Genomic DNA, 24,531 nt, shown 5'->3' with positions numbered 1-24,531 from the left:
ATACGAGGCACCTTCAATTTAATGTCTAGTTTTTAAGCTATTTCCTTTACTTCATAGTTCTATGAACTTAACCTAATCTAACCTAATTGTTAGACATTGGGGTGAGTACTTTCATTGTAATCTATATTCTATAATTCTGACCAATGTGTAACGATAAGACTACCGAAGAGAATTGAAATACTACTATAAAAATAATACCTCAATCAACCATGGGATCTCATCGTCTGTGCTTCGCCTAACTCAGTCTCTCAAGTGTGGATTCGTCTTGTCTTAAACTATGAATTAAACCATGAACCCTTAGCTGGTATCAAATAAAACAATTACTTAACTAATCATATTTATTAAAAATAAAAAATAATCAACCCTGCCAATGCTTTACAGTAAATAAATTTGGACGATACTTATGGCATCGATGGGCTGCTTGCTACTAAACATGTTTGGCCTCCCAATTAGGTAGTTAGGTCCTTCTGACAGCTGCAGTTATTCCATATTATACTTATGTGGCCTCCCAATTGGGTGGTTATGCCCTCCTGACAGCTGCAGTTATTCCATAAAATATCCATAAATATCCCATAAAGCCAATAAAATCTTCTATACAACCAATAAACCTAAGAGAATTCTGCAGACTATTAAATGAAGCTTATAATAATTTTTGCCTTCTTTTATAAATTTCAAAAACAGGCAAAAAATTATATTCCCACAAAAGGTGATTGACAGAAAGTAGTAAGGGACTGCAATGAAGTTAGCACAGATGACATAGGACGTATGTCTATAATGGAATTAGCTCTTCTGTCAACATAGAACAGAATATTTAGTCTACTGGACAGAAAGAGAGATGGCGAGTATTTATTCTACGGGACAGAAAGAGAGAGGAAAAAAAGACAGAGGGCGCCTCTACCTTTTTGAAGAAAAAATAGTAAAAACGAAATTGAAGGCAAAGGAATTAATAAATTAATAAAGAAATTAAAATAAAATAATTATCTAAATATAAATTAATAAAGATGTGACGTTTATAACGTTACATCTGTACAATAGATAAATTATAAAATGTAGCACACAGTTTCAACAATTATAATACATATTCAAATTACAAACAACCAATTCGCAGACAAAACTAAAATAAGAAATACAAAAATAAATACTAATACAAAATCAAAATGCGCTGATTTCGTGAGAAAAGTCATGTCATGTACATTGAATGAGCAATAATGTGTGGGCGGTAATTCTATCTCATCGATAATCGAACGAATCCCTGGCACTCAAATGACGAATTGACAAAATTTGAAAATCGCGTAACTCTGAATTCGCAGAAGTCGGGGTAGCGTTAGTCGAGGTATTACTGTATTCAGAATTGTTGATTTTTTTAAAGAGCAATGTAAAAAGGCTTCTACATAATTCTACACTCACCGCTAGAATAAATGAGTTTAAATCATTTGAACTCTTGACTTCCCGCTTATAGGGTTTATGGGTTTCAAATTATTTTTTTTAGGATGAAGTGATTGATATTTAATTTTGTTTGGAGAGGTTCATTACCCCCGTGACCCCTCCCGTGGATCCGCCACTGACCACAAGTTGCCGACCCATGATCTATAATCTGTCTACCCGTCTACCCTAATCTGTCTAATTAGTCTATTGAACTATTTAAAATACAAATTAAAAATTTTTAAAACCATTTTTGGGTTTATACCTCTCTCTCAATATCAAATAAACTGCACACATTGTCACGATCCTCTACTTAACTGCTCCGTTAATAATGCTGAGACTCATAATTTTTATGGAGATTAGTTGTGCAGTTTTCCTTTGATCATAAATGGTATGATCGACTTTATAATGGATTTATTTTTCTCATTTTATATACCTCTTTGAATTCTTAATTAAATCGGTTTTTAATCCAATTGTTTTTTCGCTATACAGTTAATAAAAAATGAATATTGATACATTTATTTTTAATATAAGAATACAAAAAGAAAAGATAGAAAAAATATTTCTTATTTATTTAAAAGGGAATTCCATGGTACGCTCCACAACTGAAGTTCTCCATTAGCAGTTCCAATCGCTACTAGATTATGTCTGTAAATAAAAATTCAATTAAAATAATATGTAACTTTATGTAACTATGTAAAAAAAGCTGAAGAAATTGCCAATCTTAAAATGATCTGTTTCCCCCTTGCTTACGAAATATCCAAATTTTCTATGTACACATATTTATAAACGAATTAACATGACCACTATCTACCGGATAAATATCGGTTGTGAAAAGTTGATATAAAGACAATACTAACTTATTTCCATTAATAGCCATACAAGTGGAAATGACTTTATTCTTGAACTGTTCTTTAGTTATATCTTTTATCGCTTTTGCTTTTTGCATGTGAAATAGTTCCATAAATCCGTTCAAACCACAACCAGCTATTAATTTCTCTTCGTACGTCACAAATGTCAGATCCAACAAAGTACTTTTAAGGAAAATAAGTTGAGCTGGATCTTCCTAAAAACAAACGTTTTCATTATTATATATATATATATATATATATATATATATATATATATATATATATATATATATATATATATATATTATTGTGATATTTAAAGTCTTGGTGCGCCAAGCAATAATTAGCTAATTAATTTTTTGATTAATTAAAATTATTTAAATGATATGATTATGACTCTATCACAATTTTTAATTCTTTTATCTCAGGGTTAAATTCGTGCTTCAATATCTATGCTATTACATGTGAAAGGTAAGGTCCAAAGAATACCGGAATAATAAAAAACACATATGATCTAACACTATATTTTGAAATAAAAATAATGAAATAATTCACACTCAAAAGTTTTCAATAAACAAATCTCATATAATGATTCTCAAAATTTTGTTCTACGTACGTGAACAATCAAAATTAATGGTACAAACAATATTAATTGAAATCTCAAAATCCCAAACTATTCTAACTCTCCTAATCAAAATATTTATATCCTTTCTAAATTAAGTGTAAAAATTGTGTTATCAATAAAAGAAAAAAACTGCAGAAAACAAAAATATCTCTCTCTGATGATGAGTGGTCCAAATCCTTGTTCCTTGTAGACTATATTATCTCCTCTCAACCGCTCCCTATGTAATCAGCAATCTTACAATAGATTGTTGCAAGTATATCGTCCTTAATGATCTCCTTCAAAAGCACAAATCATTCAAATTATGATAGCCTTTCTCCTCTCGATAAACTGAATCTCTCGTTGGCCCGAGTGAAAAATGACTCTTGGAATATCTTCTCTTTACGATAAACTGAATCTCTCGTTGGCCTGAACAGTGACTCTTGGAATATAAGTAGAGAAATATGACTTACAATATTTTGCTGCTTCAGCTTCTGTCAGATACACTAACTCCACAAAAACTCACTAACATTCAACACTCCTACTTGCTACATTTCGGGAACCGCCAGAGAACAATCACTGTTCGTCTTACAGACTTGGAAAACCAACTGATTATCTTTTCTCTCTCCTAAATCTAGCTAAACTTTCATTCCTACATACCTATCCCACCTTTTTCAATCTCCGCCAATCAAAACTCGTCACAATTCCCCATTTTTTCATTTCGATAACAACCAAATTTTTACCTATAATTATAAAATTTCCTAAAACTTATTTACAAATAATATTTTTCTATAATTCTTAAAAACTAACAAAAACCTCTTTCTAAAATCTCTTCTATTGTCTTTAATCACTGCATTAATGTATTTGGAAAACCCGGTTCAATTGTCTTTGGATTTCACTTAAAATTATGCGGGTCACTCAAGTATAACAAAGAAATAATTTATGTATAGCTTACATTTTGTTTAGTACAGGTAATCCAAGAATTTAATAACTTTCCTTCTTCGAAATGTTTGTTGGTTATTTTCCTACTTATCTGAATTATTTTAATGTTTTTGAACTTTGAAATATTTTAATCAACCCAATATTTTTCTCGATTTTGCATATCATAACAATATATATATATATATATATATATATATATATATATATATATATATATATATATATATATATATATATATATATATATATGAAAGTAAAAGATTGCATTTCATTTCAATAGAAATTGAAATGAAATGCAATCTTTTACTTTCATTTAAACGTCTTTCTCTACGTAAAGAGCGAAAAAGATAGTAATTTTTAAAGGTGAATCATAGATGCATGTTGAAGTAAAAGGATACTTCTAGCGTCGTTAAAAGTCTCTAGTAAGAGGCTTTGAATTTGCGGTTCACCTAATTTACTATCAGAGAGAGGTCTCTGGACTTCTTGTTACTTCGTATATATATATATATATATATATATATATATATATATATATATATTTATATATATATATATATATATATATATATATATATATATACATATATTGATATGATCCGAAAATGTATATAAAGAATAATTAATAGAGAAAAAGAAGTCACAAAAATTTGTAAAACCATGTTATAGTTTTACCAGCATATTTAGATATACGGTTTAATTTTATTGTGTTGTGCAGTTATATTGTTTTGTGAAGAAAAGAGACTTTTCAATTTTAGATTTACGGTAAATTTCGGACTTTTCAAATTAGGATAGGTATTGATTAGCTTAAGTAAACAAAATGTTATATTAAAATATCAAATCAACCTGTATTTTTTTAGGGATTAATTTCAGTTACCGCGAAATAAGTCATTAAGGGAATTAGTACAAAGTAGAAAGTATTTTGTCTGATATTTTTGAACACAAGTATGGGAATTGGAAAGTGTTTTCGTTTGGAGAATTGAGTTGAGGATGTTGATTGGTCAACAGAAAATAATGGAAGGGACTGAGAGAAGAGAATGTTTTTTGGAAGTGGAAAAAGGAATCACCTGCTTTTGAGGTGAAAGTTTTGAAAGCTGAATTTCCGGATGAAAAGGGTGCAAAATTTGTAGTACAAACAGATTATTATTTCCGGAGAGATTCGTAGTCAAGCATATAGGGGCAATCCTAAAAGGAGATAGAAACGTGAGTCAGGACGTTGTTTTGATCGACAGGACTGTTTTTATAAGCAGAACCAGGGAAGGTGTTTTTCGTTAGAAAACTGTAAGAACATTAGTTCATTTAATTTTAACCGATGGCTTCATTTGAATGTTAGTTTAAGCTCTTTCGAGGGTCAAAGTGTGGTTTGACCCTCGAAAGAGCTTAAACCAACATTCAAATGAAGCTATCGGTTAAAATTAAATGAACTAATGTTCTTACAGTTTTACTTGTATTTTTTTGTTTCGTTTCTCTCGTTTAGTTTTTAATCTTTAATGTTAAGTTATCGTAGAGTTTTTATAACATCTATAAAAAAACCCTACAAATTGTTTTTTGAACTGATGATGCTTTTAAAAATAAAAGCGAAACGTATTCGAATAAATCAATAAAGTAGTTGACGACTTTTAATTGCCAATTATTGACCGATAAAACCTCTGCTATTCCTATATTGTTATATTCCTATTTGACATGAGAAATAAAAACTATATTCCTATTTAAAATTTATATTAAAAAATAATTTCATGTTTCTCAACCACGAGTGTGTACGAGTGAGTGTTTCGCAGAATTGTTTACTAGCCCCATGAACAATGTATTTCAAGCAAACAATTAGAGACGATTAGGGTTGATGGTTTAAGAAAGTGTTCGTCGAACTGTTTATTAAAACCACGGACAATATATTTTAATTAAACAAAGGAGAGACCATTAAGTTTTCGAGATATGTGGGTAGGGAACTCATTAGCGCGTACGGTACATAGTAGATAGTTAAAATTTACCTTTGTATTAAGATTCTCAAAAATAGATAAGAACGTGATTAGTTGTAGAAAGTAGAATAAGGATACGGAATTTTATTTCTTTCTCGGAACTCCATAAAGACAAAAGATACGTAAATTTGAAAATCTGTTTAGATTAACGAGAGAGGTAGTTTTGGGTTAATAATGCGACATGATTGAAAGTTGGTTTTGATTGGATGAAAAATGAATTGTCTGGGAAACGATTTGGAAGTCGGAGAATGAATGAGGAGAGTGGAGCAGTGTTTTTGTTCGATCGAAAGGAGAAGTTCAGTTTTGAGTGCAGTGTACTAAAAAAGGAAAAGGCCCGTTTGTATTTGAAAAGTTACAAGCATCATCAAAAAAATCGTGGAACGAGTAATAGGCCAAGTCGAGAGATGATATAAGTTCTTGAGTCTAAAGTATCCAGTATTGTGTTAAGTGATTCAAAAATTTGAAAGATTGCATCAGGAGAAAGCCGGAACGAGTACGGTACGAAGCAGTGAAAGGAAAGGAGAAAAAAATTTAGCAGAGGAGCAGAGACATTCTTGGGGGACGTGGACGAGTTTTCCTTTGATCGAAACACCAGCATGTAAGGAAGCGTGTTATGGGTGAAGATAGTGTATAATCCATATATGTATTATTTTGATTCTCTTTTGTCCATCCCTATAAGGAAAATATTGAGAAATATTTGAAGCCACAAAAGTAAGTATTGATAGGATCATTCAGCCCTGAGATTTATATTTTATTTATGTTTTGATTTGTTTAATTAATGAAATAATTAATTGATTAATTAATTGAAGTAGATTACATCTATAAACATCAATAGAGTCAAAGAAGATCATAATAACATGGCCCCCAACGTGTAAAGGCATTTGAAAAGTATTTCTAGTGGCAAATTTGGAAGGATAGAAAAGGAAAAAACCGGTAATTGAAAATTTATCGGCCCGTGGTTAAAAGTGAGATATTTGCATTTGATGACATAAATTTTTAGATCTCTTTAGGTACAAATTTCCCATAATTGTTTTATTTGATTGATATTTACATTTGATATATTTTATTGACAATTTATTACATTTGGGTGAGAAAAGTTTCGTCTTTGCAACATACTAGTCGAATTTCATATTTGGCGGGGATAAAAGTCTAAAAATATGTCGATCACAAGAAGCAGAAGTAAAGAAAACAAAAACACGAAGAACAGTTGGAACAAGAAGAACATTCAGAACAAGAAGACGTTTTAGAAACAACAATCATGGAAACAGAAAAACAGAAAGAATCAGGAATAGAGAAATTATTACAACTGTTGCAAATACAATCACAAACAATGAGTGAAACATCAAAGAAAATGGATAAAAATCAACAGGAAATAAAACAAATAATGAATGAAACATCAAAGAAAATAGATGAAACAAAAAGAACAATGGAAGAAAATCAGAAGAAAACAAAACAAGCCATAGAAGAGAACAACAAGAAAATGGAGGAACGCATAAAAAAGTATGAAAAGGAAATAAAAGGATGTTTTAACAATGATGAAGAACGAAATGAAAGAACAGGAAATGAAAATTCAAAATAAAATGAAGGATATACAAAATTGCCAGAGAAACGAACTAGAGAACTTAGAAACCAAATTTGAAAACGCGTGACAAGAAGATATGCGAGAAATAGACAGAAAAATGGAGGAAATTAAGAATCAACAAAATTCCGGGGAAAGAATGGACAACTTCGAGAACGGGGATTAGAGACAAATTTTGTCAGCATCGGGCATCCCCACAGTAATCCCTCATAGCGATTTATACAGGAAATTTCTTCGAATTGCAACGGATGGTCAACATCGACGATGGGACAGGAAAATAGCGGAAATAGAAATGTATCTAAATACCATTCCGAGTACAGTAACAAAAGAGACCCCGGAATACATCAGTAAGGGTGTAATGCCGATAAGGCATGGGAAGACCCAGCGCCAAAAGAATATCAACAGGTAATTGAAACAGTACAGAGAAGATTGCGGCGAAGCAATAAGAAGTATATCCAACAGGATAGCAATAGAAAACGAAGACTAGTGACTTTCCAAAGGGGTGAAAAAGTACTTAGCGTACGAAGAGCATTACAAGTATCGAATATTTCTGGTGGCATTTGCGCAAAGTTAATGACTGTTTTCGAAGGCCCGTACATCGTAAATAATGAAGATGGGATAAACAGTTATGCGTTGAGGCATATGGACTCGGAAAAGATCAGAGGAATTTACAATATTTGCGATATGTATAAATATCACGAATAAAAGACGGAACTGCGTAAAGTAAGCTAGGGTATAAGACATAGATTAAGAGAAGGCAATATACAGGGAGATTGGTTTGCCTCGAGAAAAATGAGTTGCAGATGCGGATAAGTTTTATCGAATACAAAGGCGGGGATTTGTTATATTTCTACTTGACATGAGAAATAAAAAACTATATTCCTATTTAAAATTTAAATTAAAAATTAAATTCATGTTTCTCAACCACGAGCAAATAAAATTTTTAACGCCCTATATATTACAAATTTTGTAAAAATAATTATAGCTAATTTTAAGAGAGTCTTTCGCAGAATTGTTTACTAGCCCCATGAACAATGGATTTCAAGCAAACAATTAGAGACGATTAGGTTTTATGGTTTAAGAAAGTGTTCGTCGAACCATTTATTAAAATCACAGACAATATGTTTTAATTAAACAAAGGAGAGACCATTAAGTTTTCGAGATATGCGGCTAGGAAACTCATTAGCCCGTACGGTACATAGCAGATAGTTAAAATCTACGTTTGTATTAAGATTCTCAAAAATAGATAAGAACGTGATTAGTTGTAGAAAGTAGAATAAGGATACGGAATTTTATTTCTTTCTTGGAACTCCATAAAGACAAAAAGATACGTAAATTTGAAATTTTGTTTAGATTAACGAGAGAGGTAGTTTTGGGTAAATAATGCGAAATGATTGAAAGTTGGTTTTGATTGGATGGAAAATGAATTGTTTGGGAAACGATTTGGAAGTCGGAGAATGAATGAGGAGAGTGGAGCAGTGTGTTTTGTTCGATCGAAAGGAGAAATTCAGTTTTGAGTGCAGTGTACTAAAAAAGGAAAATGCCCGTTTGTATTTGAAAAGTTACAAGCATCATAAAAAAAACGTGGAAAGAGTAATAGGCCAAGTCGAGAGATGATATAAATTCTTGAGTCTAAAGTATCCAGTATTGTGTTAAGTGATTCAAAAATTTGAAAGATTGCATCAGGAGAAAGCCGGAACGAGTACGGTACGAAGCAGTGAAAGGAAAGGAGAACAAAATTTAGCAGAGGAGCAGAGACATTCTTGCGGGACGTGGACGAGTTTTCCTTTGATCGAAACACCAGCAAGTAAGGAAACGTGTTGTGGGTGAAGATAGTGTATAATCATCAGCAAAGGTCAGTCGTTTTCTGTTATGATATGAATGTATTGTTTTTCGTGTTAAATACCACAGGGCATATGGAACTACATATTTCACTATTATAAAATCATCAAATTTCAATCAGTTTTGTTTATTATAAATCATTGTGGTTGACTTTTTTTATGATACAATAATATTGATAAATCAAATTGTTTTTATATCAAGAAAATTGAACATCGAGAACATTCTGTAAAGCAGAAGTAGAGAGGTTCAAAGTTATTGATTTAAAAAAAAAATGGAGACAAAAAGTAATAAGATTCTTTTTTTTTGTAATTGTTATATGAAATAAAGATAGGAGAATAAATAAAATTTGCAATATTGAATATCGATTTCCGTTTTGATAAAATAAACGATTTTTATAATTTCTAATTGAAATCCATATGTGTATTATTTTGACTATCCCTATAAGAAAACCACTGAGAAATATTTGAAGTCACAAAAGTAAGTATTGATAGGATCATTCAGACCTGAGATTTATATTTTATTTATGTTTTGATTTGTTCAATTATTGAAATAATTACTTGATTTATTAATTGAAGTAGATTACATCTATACACATCAATAGAGTCAAAGTAGATAATAATAATATATATATATATATATATATATATATATATATATATATATATATATATATAAAAGGTTAAATCTTTGTAAATGGGTATATTTAAAAAACCCTTAAAAGAGCTACATGAAATAACACGAACGTTTTCGGAACAACAATTCCATCATCAGGTTAAAAATACAGGTTAACATGCCTGAGTAACGTAACTGAGTTACCAGCTGAAGTCCGTTTGAAGAGGTTTACTCTCCGGACGCTGGAACTCACTTACGGCATGGGTATACATATGTTACCTGAAGTAAAATTTAATTAAATATTAAACATCAATTAATAATAATAACATTATGTACAATCTTTTTTAACTTTATATATTTTAAAGGGTTTTTACCCTAATATTTTGGTGGCTCAGGGGTGGCTCAGGCATGTTAACCTGTATTTTTAACCTGATGATGAAACTGTTGTTCCGAAAACGTTCGTGTTATTTGATGTAGCCCTTTTAAGGGTTTTTTTAAATATACCCATTTACAAAGATTTAATCTCTTTTTTTGTGATACGTGGTATACAGTTGCAGGAATTATTTTCCTTGTGGATATATATATATATATATATATATATATATATATATATATATATATATATATATATATATATTTATATATATAATTATCAGATAATACAAAACCTGTCCAATTAGATATAGTCTAATTTCCGCATCGGTCCCGTATGTCATGAACATATCTTTTCGATTAGGTGAAAAATTCACTGAAACCACTTCTCCTTCGTGTGGTTCATAATATTTAAAAGAAGGATCCTTTAAAGGTTCTTCTTTCGTGCTTCCTAAAATATATAAATTTGATGAGTTAATTAACTTTTGAAAATGAATATTAAAAATATTTTTCAGACTGAAATGATTAAACTAAATCACTCATATTTATCGTTTTTCTCTGAACCCGAAAAGAATAGAATAGAATAGAAAATGCTTTATTGTCACTGAAAATTGTCTAATTTTATGAATAAAGCTTACATAAAGTTAAAAAAATACCAATAACAATTAAAATTTACTAAAATTACATAAATCGTCAATATCACAAAATAAAAGATAATAAAATATACAATCCATTGCAAAATTTAAATAAATTGCTAATTGCATAATAAAACCTTAGGAACCAATATATAAAAATACTTTAGTTACTTGTACCTAAACGTACTGTAATTTCTTAGTTATTCGTTAAGAAACTCTTCCACTGAATAATATGGTCTTTCAGATAGATATGCTTTTGTCAATTTACGGAACTTATGGAAAGAAGTAGATTTAAGTTGCAAAGAGAGATGGTTGTATAATTTTTTTGTCGAATATTATATAGATTTATTTACTAACTCACTGGAAAGGATCGGTAAATACACAGCAAAGGTTGAATTTCTGGTGGAGTAGTCCTGATTAGGTATTGCTGGAAAAGCATGTAGGTGTTTACAAATTAAGCAAACAGTTTCTAAAATATATAAAGAGGGAAGAGTTAAAATCCCGTGATTTTTTAAGTAACTTAGGCCTTATCGAAGATGAGACTCGAACAAAGAAAAATATGTTATTTTGGAAGATGCTAAATTAATTTCTATTGAAACAGATCTTATTGCATAGCAGGCTGAGGCTAGTTTCTTACTTAACAAATCGATATGAAGGGACCATTTAAGGTTGCTGTCTATAAAAATACCAAGAAATTTTAGATAATCAACGATACGGATCTGGCTGTTATTAAGAAGCAAAGGTTAAAGAGCTCCTTTATAGGATAATGCTACTGTCTTATCCACGTTAAAAGAGAGTAAATTAGAGTCGAACCAGGTTTTTATTTCAAGTAGATCAGGAGTTATAGTTGCATGAAGAGTTGCAATAGAGTTCCTCCAGGTGATACTGGTATCATCAGCAAAAAGAAAAATTTTTCCATCTATTTTTAAGTTAGTAATGTCATTTATAAAGATAAGGAAAAGTAAAGGACCCAATACTGAACCTTGTGGTACTCCACATACAATGCTTTTGTGACTAGAGTCAGTATCACTTGCTGTAACTAGTTTTCTATTCCTCAAGTAAGATTGGAATCAATTCAAAGAAATACCTCGAATTCCGTAGAAATTTTGTTTTTTTTTATCAAAATGTCGTGATTTACACAATCAAAAGCTTTGGCATAGTCGCAAAAAACACTGGAAGTGTAAAGAATATTGTTTAGTGCTTGATAGACTTCATGTAGTACCTAAAGAAAACAGATCCCTGATACATTTATTAGATAAAAAGCCGAACTGGCTTTGTGATAAAATGTTGTTTTCAACGAGAACGGACATAAGTCGGACTTTTATAAGTCTCTCAATAATTTTGGATAGGACTGGTAATAAGGCAATAGGTCTATAGTTGCAGACATTCGATTTTTTATCACCCTTATGGAGAGGAATAATAATGGCTGCCTTTAGGCACTCTGGAAATATACCTTCTTCAAAGGAATCATTAATTAGTGAGACCAGGACTTCCAATACATTTTTTGGGAATTTAAGAAAATTTTTATGGATAGTCCATCAGTACTACAGGAAGATTTGCTTTTAATACTACTGATTGTTTGCATCAGTTCAGATTTATTAACTGGTCTTATACAGAACTAATTCGAGACCTGTTTTGAATGGGATCTTGTTGTGGCAAAATAGTTGATCTTTGAGCTGTGTTACTTTTTTTCAAAGATCGTTTATTATGGACCAAGTTTCTCTTGCAACATTTTTAGAGCTTCCCAGGCAATTTTGATAGTACATCTTTTTAGCTGTTTTAATAAGTTTTAGATAGGTTCCTCTGCACTTGGAGATACATTCAGTGGCAAAGACGTTGGTAGTAAATTTTTTGGTGTACATTAGTGAATGCATATTCTTGGCTAACATGCGGATACCTCTGGTATTCCAATTGACATTCTGAAATTCATATTTTTACAAGTTTTCATCTTTACGTACTTCATCCAAAGTTGTAGTCTTTTGTTTTTGGTATTTTCTACAGGACATGCACAAACTAACAACTACAATTTCTGGAACTCATTTTATGTCAAAATAGCTTCTAAGGGAACTGAGATAGCTCTTTAAAGATGGAGCGCAACCATAAGTTTAATACTAATAAATTTAAAATGGTTGTCTTTTAATTGATTGACATTTTTATCCTAAATTAATTAAAAAAAATTAGTTCATCTTTTCTTAGCTGATGCATTTTTTGGAAAGCTCCTAAATTACATCTTTACCTCATAATAGAATGGTCCAGATACCTACTTAGGCGAGCGGTTTATCCCTATAAGCAGACCATATATCGATTATTATTTTTTTACATTTCTACCGCACCAAACTTTTATTCGATTTTATATATTTTTTTAAGTTCAGACGTATTTTTTTCAGTGGGCCGGATATTGTTCTTAACACATAATTTATACCAAAAACACAATTTCCCGAATCGCGTCGACTAAAATTAGGTGTATATCATCAAAATAAATACTTTTCTTTATCTTTATCTTCAAAATTTTCCAGCTCACTTAAAAAAATTTTAAAAAATACATTTAAACTTGAAAAAATATATAGAATCGAATATGAAAGGTTTGGTGTGGTAGAAATGCAAAAAAATTTAGTACTGACATACATTATTCACAGTTGCCACAAACTAACTAGGGCTCTGGGCTGATATTCGGTGCAATAATATTCGTACCGTGTAACTGATTGTCTTGAGTCGATTAAAATATCGTTTCGAATAAATTATCATATCGTGATTGCAGTATTGGCGTCTTGTTAGATTTTATTTCGGTACTTACCCTTCAATTCTGTTGCCCCAAGCAGCGAACATTGAACTATGTGACCTCCTTCTAATCCAACCAAAAACATGTCCGGTACATGTTTTGAAAAGTCAAAACAACTTATACCGTTAGGGTTTTTATTTAAAGCATTGATAGGGGATTCGTTATTTCTGTGCACATTGTTTAATAACGGTGGCTTAACTTTATATCTGTAAATAGTATAATAATTACATGTGAGAAAATTCATACAGGTTTAATAGAATTTTGTGCCACAACCTCATACAAATTAGATGATGAAGTAGAGAAATTTCAGAAAAGGAATTAGAAACCAATGCCACGATTTATCAGTACCCATAAAAATCAGATTACTACAATGTTATATCTTTCCTATACTGTTGTACGGAGGTGAGTCGTGGACTCTCGCAGACGCTACCTGCAAGGAAATTAAGGATTTCGAAATGTGGCTTTATTGTCGAATCCTGAAGATATCCTATACCGACCATGTTACTGACCAGGACGTTTTATTAAGAATGCAAAAAGGAAAAGAGTTATTAACAACAATGAAAACAGCCAAAATCGAATACCTCGTGAGGAACAGCGAAAGATATGGGTTGCTGCAATTAATTCTTCAAGGAAATGTAGAAGGAAAACGAGGACCAGAGAGGCGAAGGATTTTCTGGTTAAAAATCTACGTACGTGGTTCAACACAACAACCACAAATCCTTTCAGAGCAGAATATTACAAAATACAGATTGCCATGATGGTCGCCAATATCCGAAATGGATAGGCAGTGCAAAAAAAGAAGAAGAATCAGAAACGCGAGACTGGAATGTAAAAGTTGGCAAAAAGCCGCAGATATCAAGCCATTGCTAATTATGTAAAATACTCTGGCAACCTAAAAGCGCGAAAAAGGGTTTATGTAATAATTATATATAATTAAATAAAATAGTTGTAATTAATGTAAAATGAGCAAAATCAGATAAATTGGCGAATGGACCCTAAGGCCCGTAGTCATAAGTACAAACCCAAGCAAAAAACACAAAGCGACACAATGTATATTTCTTCGAGACCAATCTGCGAAGTGTGCAAAAATACGAAGGAGTTGTCCACCTGGCCAACTAAAAACACTGCTGTTCCCCAGAATAAGCAGATAATAGGACAAACACAGAAGCTATACTCATTATGACAACCTTTATGGAAATTATGACCACTATGCAAATTATATACCAAATTCATTCTTCTTATTAGGGTGCCTGTCCGTTCCGAACGTTGGCGATCATTCTGGCTATGATCGGACGTTATGAAATCGGACGCTTGAAACAAATGTATTTGTTTTTAATTTACTTCGGTTAGACAAATATATTTTAATAGAATAAAGTTTCATCAGAAAAGTGAATGAAGTTTTATTTTTCTAAGGATGACGGTACCCCGTAGCCGTTCCTGACCAGTCGCCGCTTGTGAAAAACTTAAAAGGTAAGAAAGTCATTACCTAGTTCGTAGAGATAAAGTATTTTCAGATATAGGATCATATTTCCACACTTTTAGGAAACTGTCTGTACTGGTAGTAACCAAAAGTAGATTTTTATCTGACGTTAGATCATTTGTCCATAATATGTGGGTAACTACTTCTTCATGTGCCGATTTAATTGTCATAACTTCTTCTCCGTCTTCATTCTGAATGTTCCAAATAATGACGGATCCTAAAATGTCGGTGTAATAATATTTTATGTACTTATAAGAAAAAACTTATTACCAGAAAATGTCGATCCTGCCAGAATACTAGGTCGACTAGGATTAAATTTTAAACAGATCACACAGCTCTCCGTCTTTAAAACTTTCTTAGGCTGATCTGGTAGTTTACCATTACTGAAATATAATTAAAATTTAAATCAAAAAGTCTACTTCAAGTAAATACTTTATAATTAATCATTACATTCTTTTATGGGAATAATTTCACACAGTTAAATAAACAAGTCAAAAATGAAACATAATTAATTATACGAGATGCAAATAATATATGCCGTTTACTAATAAGAAAATTAAAATACATAATATCGGTTCACAATTTTTTTATAGCTCTCCGTACATTTTAATCTGTAATATACGGTATTTTACAGTAAGCCAGCTGTAATAACAGACACAGTCACCATACGTTTTAGCAAATTAAAATTTGATCAGCACATTCTTATTCTTATTCTTAGTTAATTATTTCCTCTGTCAGTGGCGTTTCATGAAGGCATCTTAAAAGTATCCTTTAACAAAGGCTTGCCGTGCATTTGGTACTGTTGTATCTTGCTAAACAACGTGATCGTGTATGAGCAATTATTTAATTACTTTCTAATGTAATTATTTAATTATATTTAAAGTGGACAACTTCCAAATGTTGTAAACACCGTATATATACAAGGTGGTCCAGAATTATGTACATTAATTTCTAGAGCTCATAATACGTCCAAAAATAAGGGTACTTCTTTATGTACACTTTTTTATAAAACTGAATAATAAGGGAGATGCAACCCTTTAAAGGGGCGAATTAAAATTCTTATTTTTTCAAATATCTTCCAAACGGTTTTGAATACGGAGTTTATATTTTGGGAGTGATTATAAGACATTAGGATAATTAATTTCATGTCACCACCTATCACATCCTATATTAATACAGGGTAGTTTTGGAAGGTAAGTGGGGGTTATTGCGTCATATGTTTTTTAATTTTTACATATTTTAAAAAATATTTTAAAAATTGTTTATTTAGACTTTTCTACGCAAAAAAGGTGCTCTTGTAATATTTCGATAGATATCACCGTTTTCGATTTATTTAAACTCGAAGGTATACATGTATTTTATTGTAATCGTTACATTTCTTAATATTCATTAAATATGCTTTGGAATTGACACTTTGAATTGACACAAAATAAGAATTTCAATTCACCCCTTTAAAGGGTTGTATCTTCCTTATTATTCAGTTTTATAAAAAAGTGTACATAAAGAAGTACCCTTAGTTTTGGACGTACTATGAGCTCTAGAAATTAATGTACATAATTCTGGACCACCTTGTATATATACATATATATATATATATATATATATATATATATATATATATATATATATATATATATATATATAATATATATATATATATGTATATATATATATATATATATATATATTGAATCTTTGTCAAATGTCAAATACTCGTTGGTAGATTTTCGTAATGGCGTCATGGCGGATTTTTCTCCAGCAAAATGGCTAAAACTCACTGCGTTCTTGTCCAACAAAAAGATCATCATATTAAATGTTTTCAAAGCATTACAACACGATAATCCTACGTGCTCTGAAGACAGTGTTGTGGAAATGTGCGCAAAGTACACATGAGATCGATTTTTAATTTAAGAAAGGAGGACGAGGAAGGGGTCATCACGAATCCTATTGTAAAATCAAGGACATGATCACTTTAAATTGATGAAAATGTTAAAAGTGGAATTCGAAGAAGGGTTCTTTCTTTTTATTTTACCAAAGAAATTATAACAATTTCAAAAACTCATGCCGCATTGCAAGATGATGATGTACTGGGCATCAGTAGAACTCGATTGTGGAAGATAATTCACGAATTAAATTTTTCGTGGGAAAACATTAACAGAAAATTAATGTTCTTGAAGAAGGCAGTATCTTTGAAAAATTAAACAACACAGAGAAAAATATCGAAGAATATATTATTTAGATAAGACATGGATAAATGAAGGCCATACTGCTTCCAAGGTATAGCAAGGCAAAAATGTTAAGAGCAACCGCCAAGCTGTGTTGGAGGGATTGTCCACAGGTATTAAAGTACCGTCGGGAAAAGGGAGAAGGCTTATAATTACCCACATTGGGAGTTCTGAGGGTTTTCTTAAAAAAAGGTTGCTTCTATTTTAATCCAAAAAAACGGGCGACTACCACGACCACATGAACGCCAATGTGTTTGAAGAATATTTTGAACAAATGCTGAAATTTATACCAGAATGTTCGATTATCGTTATGGACAATGCCAAATATCATTCACGGCAAATCGATCAGTTTCCTACAACACGCTTTACACAATGTCAGAACATGTGATAAAAGAAGAAGAAAAAATGCGGGATTTGGACAACACATTAGATATTTTGGTGTAACCATTAATTATTAACGTAACTGCTGAAGACACGTCCCTGGATAAAGAATAAGTCAACGCAGATTATGCATAACATGACACTTCTTATATAATTAATCTTTTGGCTATTTAGTATTATTTTATTATATGAAATTTTTATTATAGCAATATGTATTATTTCCATTACTTTAATAAAATCTTTCAAAATTATTGCAATTATGTACAAAATAAAATTATTACACATTGACAAAGTTTTTAATCTTGGAAAAGTAAACTGATTGTTGCGAAACTGTCGATAAAATAATTTTTTTTGCTTAAAAAACTGACATTTGTATTACTCAAATAGCAAATTACATTCTCCAGTTAATTATATACATAATATATAAAATTTGCTAAAAATAAAAAAATGTGATACTTCTTCTTCATATGTAACTTACAAATGCTGTGAAACCCATTTGCACGCCCATGTACGTTTTACACTTGCAAATAAAACCATTATAAGCTAACTATTGTCTAGGAGACTATATACAACCCTTATTCTTATTATTATGGAGCCTACTAAATACTGGTTTTTAAACGGAAATTGTATATTCCTTTACACCTTCCTTTACTGAACGGACATCTGAAATGAACTATAATTCAGGTAAAAGCTTTAACCACAGGAAGTCACGTAAAATACCTATATTCCCATAATAGTAACGCAAGACTTGCATAATTACAAAATTCACAGAATGACAAAATTTCGTACAGATCATGATGGAATTAATTTCTAGCAAAATAATTGAATTAATTCTAAAAAAATAATGAAATAACGCCGCTGAAATTGTGGAATTTCCTGACAGTTGACAGTTAAAAATCAGCTCTTACCAATGAATCACATATAATAAATAGCTAAATTATTGAGACATAGATAGATAGATAGATATAGGGTGTGTGTGTTTGTCGGGAACATTTATACAGGAGATCAAAGAATATAGACGCTTAAACGTCTATATTATTTGATGAGATTATCCTTTGAAGTAAGTATTCACAGATAGTCTACTCCGCCATTGATTGGGATCCGTCGGTGTCGGTGAAGTCACCAATGAAAGAATTGCTGCGATTGCTTATAAATTCATTTAGCGATGTTTAGATAACGTGGTGTTAGTACTTTATTTAACGAATTTGTTAAAAGAATATGTAAACTTAGAAATCTTGATGAAGCCTTGATTACTCAATGAGTGTACGCTTTTGCGCGTGATCCTTATGTAAGGATAATGCTAATCTTCTCTGTGTTGTTTTGTAGTAAGTATACTGTTTAGGGAACTAAAGAATACAAATTCTTCAAACGTGTCGCGAACTGTAAAGAAGTGTCGTAAATTAAAATTTATTTTATTAAAAGTATAGTCATTATTACAATTCTTACCTTAGTAATATATAGACGAATACGTATCCCGGATGATGGCACCAGGATTGGTGCTCATAGTTACAAGTAAATGCCAACGATTTTCCTGATTGATTCCACGACACAGAGGCAATTTTCTTCGACAAATACTGTAAAATATTAAAAGGATAACTCAGATTTTCACATTAAACGCCAAAAACATACACTATCCTCATTTCCAATATTTGCTATAGGTACTATTTGTAAAAGTTTGCAGTCCGCTTCATTGGTGTCATTTTGTAATCTATATCCTCTGAAAGCATGGGAATTGTTAGCTTCGTCTATTTCCTTTCTGACCGTTGGATATATGCCTCTTAGCCAATTTGCAAGCTTTATCATATCAACATCTTCAGCTAAAGAAGGAGTTTCTATCGCGTCAGTTTGAATCTAAAAAAGTAAACTCCAATAATACTAATTTTAAAAATAAAACAATTATATTCTATGTAAATCAACTAAATACCTGGTGAAAACAACATCGAAACTGAAGACATCCCAATTATCCGGGGACTCGTTGAGTCCACTTTGGTTCTGTCTCAGCTACTGAACTCTACTGGCTCAGGTTTTAGCATCCAGAATAACTACACTGTTGAGGCGAAGCTTAATCATCTGCTTTATATGGATGATTTAAAATTAATGGCTCCACTCGGAACCACCTAGATCAGATGCTAAAAACCGTGGAAACATTCTCAAATGATATTAGTATGCACTTTGGACTAGACAAGTGCCGTGTTCTAAATATAGTCAGAGGAAAGGTTCAGCCCGGAGGTTTCGATATGCAAGATGGCCAAAACATGGAACAAGAATGGGTGAAAATGATGTGTATAAATATCTCAGCAAGTGAGTAAATCAAGCGCGGAAAAAAGAAAATTGCAATAAAAGATATTCAAATGTTGATAATCACTTGGGTACAATCATGTAAGACGAATGGATGAGAATAGACTCCCAAAAATTACCCTAGAAAACAACCTGCCCGGTTCAAGACCTCCTGGAAGATCACCTAAGCTAGGCAGCTTCAGAATTGAACAGATCGAAAGATCTCCAAGAAGTAGAAGAAGAAGAAGAAGATAATCACTTGGAAGGAATTATACCAATGCAGAAAAACTTTCCTTCTGGTAAGTAATAAATAATTATATTGAAAGTAGGTACAAGTAATATAAACTATGGAAGAAATTATATGAACAAAAACAAAATGTGCATTCAGTGACTTTTTTTTTGTTGCTTGCTAATAACAATTTTAATTTTGTTTTTGTATAATAATAACAATAATTTTATTTTTGTTGCCTTATAGAGCACCATGCCAAAGATAAGTCTGAGATGTCCTGCTCTAGTAGCGTTGCTGCATCACTTCCAGATGAAATTCAGGATCTATTAGATTTCTCATCAGATGATAGTATTGCAGATCCAAATTTTGTCCCTGCACAGTATGAAAAATATGATAGCTTTGCCAAGGACAGCGATATGGTAAAATGAAAAAAAGAGCTAATTTAGAAGAAGATATAATTAATACTTCAGTAGACCAATATAACTTATTCAAGGAAGTCCGCGAGAAAGTTAAAAAACGCACGAACAAAGAAACGAGGAAAATGAGACAGAAGGAATGAGAAAAACGAAATTTTGGTAAGGCGTATGTTACAACAACTGGAAAAGAGATTTAAAAAAACTATGCGAGAGGTGAAATTATGTAGAAATAAGTGCAAAGAAAAAATAAAGGACGAAGTTCGTTTGCAATTTTTCAAAAAATTCTGAGAAATGGGAAGCTACAATCGTAGGTTAGAATATATAGCTGCTCTCATGTATGTTAAAAAGAAGAGTTTTACGCGAATTAGGTATTCTAACCCAAACAAACAACAATACCGACAGCATACCATATTTTATCATTTTTCCGTTCATGGCGTTCGTTCTGTTGTTTGCAAGTACTTTATGAAAACATAATATTAGTAAGGAATTCATAAAAGTTACAGTAGCGAAAAAAGCGAAGAAGGTATAAGATGTTGCGAAAATAACGGCAAGAGATCACATTTTATCTATACCTTTATGTGAAACTTACTATGCAAGAAGGCAGTCATCGAGGAAATATTTACCTCCACACAACACACTCACTGCTATTTATGAAGCTTACAAGAAGATATACCCAGATAATTTTATTAATCGTAAAATATACGAAAACATATTTTACAGCTTGAATATCAGTGTAAAGAAGATTAAGAAAGACACATGCAGTACATGTGGCAAATTAAAAATGAAAATTAATATGTGCGAGAATGAAGATGAAATAATACAACTAAAAGAAGAGTTAAACGAACACCATTTACAAGCTGATCAAAGATATAAAAGCAAAGAAGAAGATAAATTTCTGACTAAGGATCATGCTAAAATGAAAACTATTACTTTTGATCTCCAGCAATGCCTGCCAACACCAGACCTCCAAAGCGGTGAGTCGTTTTACAAAAGGCAATTGTGGACTTTTAATCTTACAGTTCACGACTGTGACTACTCAAAACCTCACTGCTATTTATGTGATGAATCTTTAGCAAAACGGGGTGAAAATGAAATAAGTTCCTGCCTGTATCAATACCTAACAAAAGATTTAGATCCTAAAGTCGAACACCTAATAATGTATTCAGACTGCTGTCCTGGCCAGAATAAAAACAGTTTTATAACAGCAGGTCGTTTTAATGGTTTACAATACTATACAAATTTAAAAATTATTGACCATAAGTTTTTCATATCAGGCCATACACATATGGAGCGCGATATGGATCATAGTTTAATAGAAAAAAAAAAGAAGGAAAAACTTAATAGTCAATTAGAACATCCACATGACCGGGCACAACTAATTCGGCAAGGTGGGAGAAAACATCAACTTTCAGTTACAGAAACGCAGCGCTCTGCTTTTCTTAATTATCTTGACTCATTTAATTCCGTACTAGTTAACCGCAAAGCTGATACTCAAAATAACAAGATAAACTGGAGACAAAGAAGAACCTTTCAAGACCGTAGATTTAGGAAAGACGTGAAAAGCGGCTGCAAATTTTTTAAGGAAATATAATAAGACACCCTCTGTACTTAACTGCTTATCCACTCCGCCTCTTTCGAGGATAGCTCATGCTGGCATGTTCTTCTTCTTGATGTGCCTACTCGTGACGAATGTTGGTGATCATCATGGCAATATTTATCTTGTATGCAGCAACAAAGAAAAGTGGACATATGCTGTGTTCAACCAGCTTCTAAAGTTCTTTAAACAGGATGTTTTTCTTCTTCCTGGTTCTCGCCTTCCAAATATTTTTCCTTTTAGGAGAGCATATCTGGATTTTGCATGATGTGTAACTTTCGAAATTTGATGGTGTTCAGTATCTCTCGGTTCCCAAATCTCACATTTGGTTTTTCTTACAACTATCTGGCATTAAAGTACCAAATATAAGAATAAAAAAAATGAGTAGCCAAATATTGTAGCGAATTAGAAAAAATATCAAGCTTAGTTTTTTAATAAACCAAGAAAATACGAAAAAAAAAACGAAAATTCGAATGAATTAAATGTAGAGAAATTAAAACAGAAATCTGAAATATCACTTTACAAATTCCTTACAGTTCCTACCTTTACTTTACTTCGATATGAGCGTGAGTAGTAAAAGCTATAAAAACTGTATTATAATTCAAAATGTTTGTAATGTAAAATTGGGAATACGACACTGTCTCGCAAATTTTTAGTATAGGCAACACTTTTAACACAGTTTACACCTTAAAATAAATTCTATAACGCACCTACCATCTCTACCAATTTTGTATATTTTTTATAAGAACATTTTTTAAAACAAGATACCTCTATACTATCTGTTGTTCCAGTGCTCGTTCCTTTCTCGGACTGAGAAAATTCTGTAGCTTGAGTGGCAGCATTAGACGAAACCCTAGAAAAAAATTGGCTACAACTAATTGTGAAATAAATTAAAATGGTTACTTACTTTTTAACTTTCCATCTGGATTCAAAACCTACACATTCATTATGTTTTATTCCAAACATTTTTTATTGCTTCAGTAGTCGTATTTAATCAATATTAAAATTGACTTCCTTTCAATTTTGAATACAAACAAACGGCGGATAAGTTAAAGCTCCCTCTGCACGGTTTTAATACATATCGATTATATTATGTAATATGTAATTATAATCATCATCATGTATTATGTAATAAAAAATACCTAGGTACATATTTTTCTATTAATTTTTTGTTATTTTCATATAAAATTAATTAATTTCAGTAAAGTACATGGTAAACAGTCCAGGAAATAATACGATATGATTAACCATTGAAAAGTTTGGTCAGTGCTAGGAATGACATGAATTAGGTATTTAACAGGTTTTTGAAATACTTGTGAAAGTATGATAAATGTCACTTAAATGGAGCAGGATTGAACCATTAGTTAAAAGTAAAGTGCTAGTAACCAAATAATATAGGTACTTAACTTAAAATGAAAAATAATTATATATACCCAGTAAAGGCTCCTTTTATTCATAAAAAAGTATTGTAACAAAAATTACACTTGGCAACCCTGTCACCCATTTTGACGTACGGTAGGATGCTGTCATTGGCTTTCATATCGACTCGACACATTGTCTCTCCAGCAATCAAAGTGTGGTGTGTACCAATATATCGGACTGCATAATGTAGTTTTTTTTAATAATGTAGTCTATTGTTTTATTTTTATCGGATTACACCGCATCAAGTAATGTGTTTTATAATAAATTGTGTAATATCATTATTTACCTCAACCTGTGCATTGCAACCTATTTACAGTGAAGTTATTAAAAAATGAACCTTTATTTCTCGAGAATCCCACTCCTTACCTAACATCACCTTTTAGTACTAATTTGAGAAGAAAAAAAATTCATTTATTGACATGAGTTTAACGTGTTTCTAAATTAGTAAAGGTAGGTAGTACATTTAATATTGTTAACAAATAAATAAAGATTATGTTTCGTTGATGTGGTGCATTGTCTCGTGAAATAGTCTTGTCAAATATCATACGAGAGAAAATTATTTATCGGCAAAATTTTCTTCTGGTTTTATTCAAGTTTGTTACCTTTTGGCAATTTTCGCTTATAAAATTTTGACAAAATCACGAGACGTCAGTCGATAGTTATATGTCAAAATTTAATTCGCAAAAATTGCCAGGCAACAAACTTTCATACCAGTCGAAAATATTGCCGGCAATATTTTCTCTCTTATGATATTATATACTGTTACGATAAATGTGAGTCATATCCTAAGCTGTAAATCGGGTCCCCGCTTATATCTGCTATTGGAACTTTCCAGAAGAGGATCATAATACACCAGCGTTCCGATCGAAGCCGGCAGAAACTTCTAGATAAACAAATCA

The 24,531-nt window shown here is 31.4% G+C and overlaps 1 protein-coding gene across 1 annotated transcript; it reads right to left on the bottom strand.

The window, feature by feature from the left end:
- Positions 1–1,925: 1,925 nt before the first annotated feature.
- LOC140446862 (cytoplasmic dynein 2 intermediate chain 2-like) lies at positions 1,926–23,685 on the bottom strand. The gene is made up of 10 exons (XM_072539440.1): positions 23,118–23,685; positions 22,979–23,063; positions 19,324–19,545; positions 19,141–19,268; positions 15,359–15,471; positions 15,095–15,305; positions 13,624–13,814; positions 10,491–10,645; positions 2,283–2,488; positions 1,926–2,070 (listed from the first exon to the last, which is right to left on the bottom strand). The coding sequence occupies exons 1-10, from the start codon at positions 23,174–23,176 to the stop codon at positions 1,989–1,991; spliced, it is 1,452 nt and encodes a 483-aa protein (XP_072395541.1). The 5' UTR covers positions 23,177–23,685; the 3' UTR covers positions 1,926–1,988.
- Positions 23,686–24,531: the final 846 nt, after the last annotated feature.

The sequence above is a fragment of the Diabrotica undecimpunctata genome, chromosome 7 (genome assembly GCF_040954645.1).
Source record: "Diabrotica undecimpunctata isolate CICGRU chromosome 7, icDiaUnde3, whole genome shotgun sequence".
NCBI lineage: Eukaryota > Metazoa > Arthropoda > Insecta > Coleoptera > Chrysomelidae > Diabrotica > Diabrotica undecimpunctata.
Note: the sequence above shows the minus strand (reverse complement) of the source record. Positions and strands in the feature narration are given on the sequence as shown.

Bases quoted from the DNA above. Each gene is read 5' to 3' on its own strand.
- LOC140446862 (XM_072539440.1), bottom strand. From the start codon at position 23,176: ATGTTTGGAATAAAACATAATGAATGTGTAGGTTTTGAATCCAGATGG. The intron at 19,546-22,978 runs GTATCTTGTTTT...TTACTTTTTTAG, and splicing joins GAACAACAGATAGTATAGAG to ATTCAAACTGACGCGATAGA. The intron at 2,071-2,282 runs GTTAGTATTGTC...TTTTATTTACAG, and splicing joins ATGGCTATTAATGGAAATAA to ACATAATCTAGTAGCGATTG.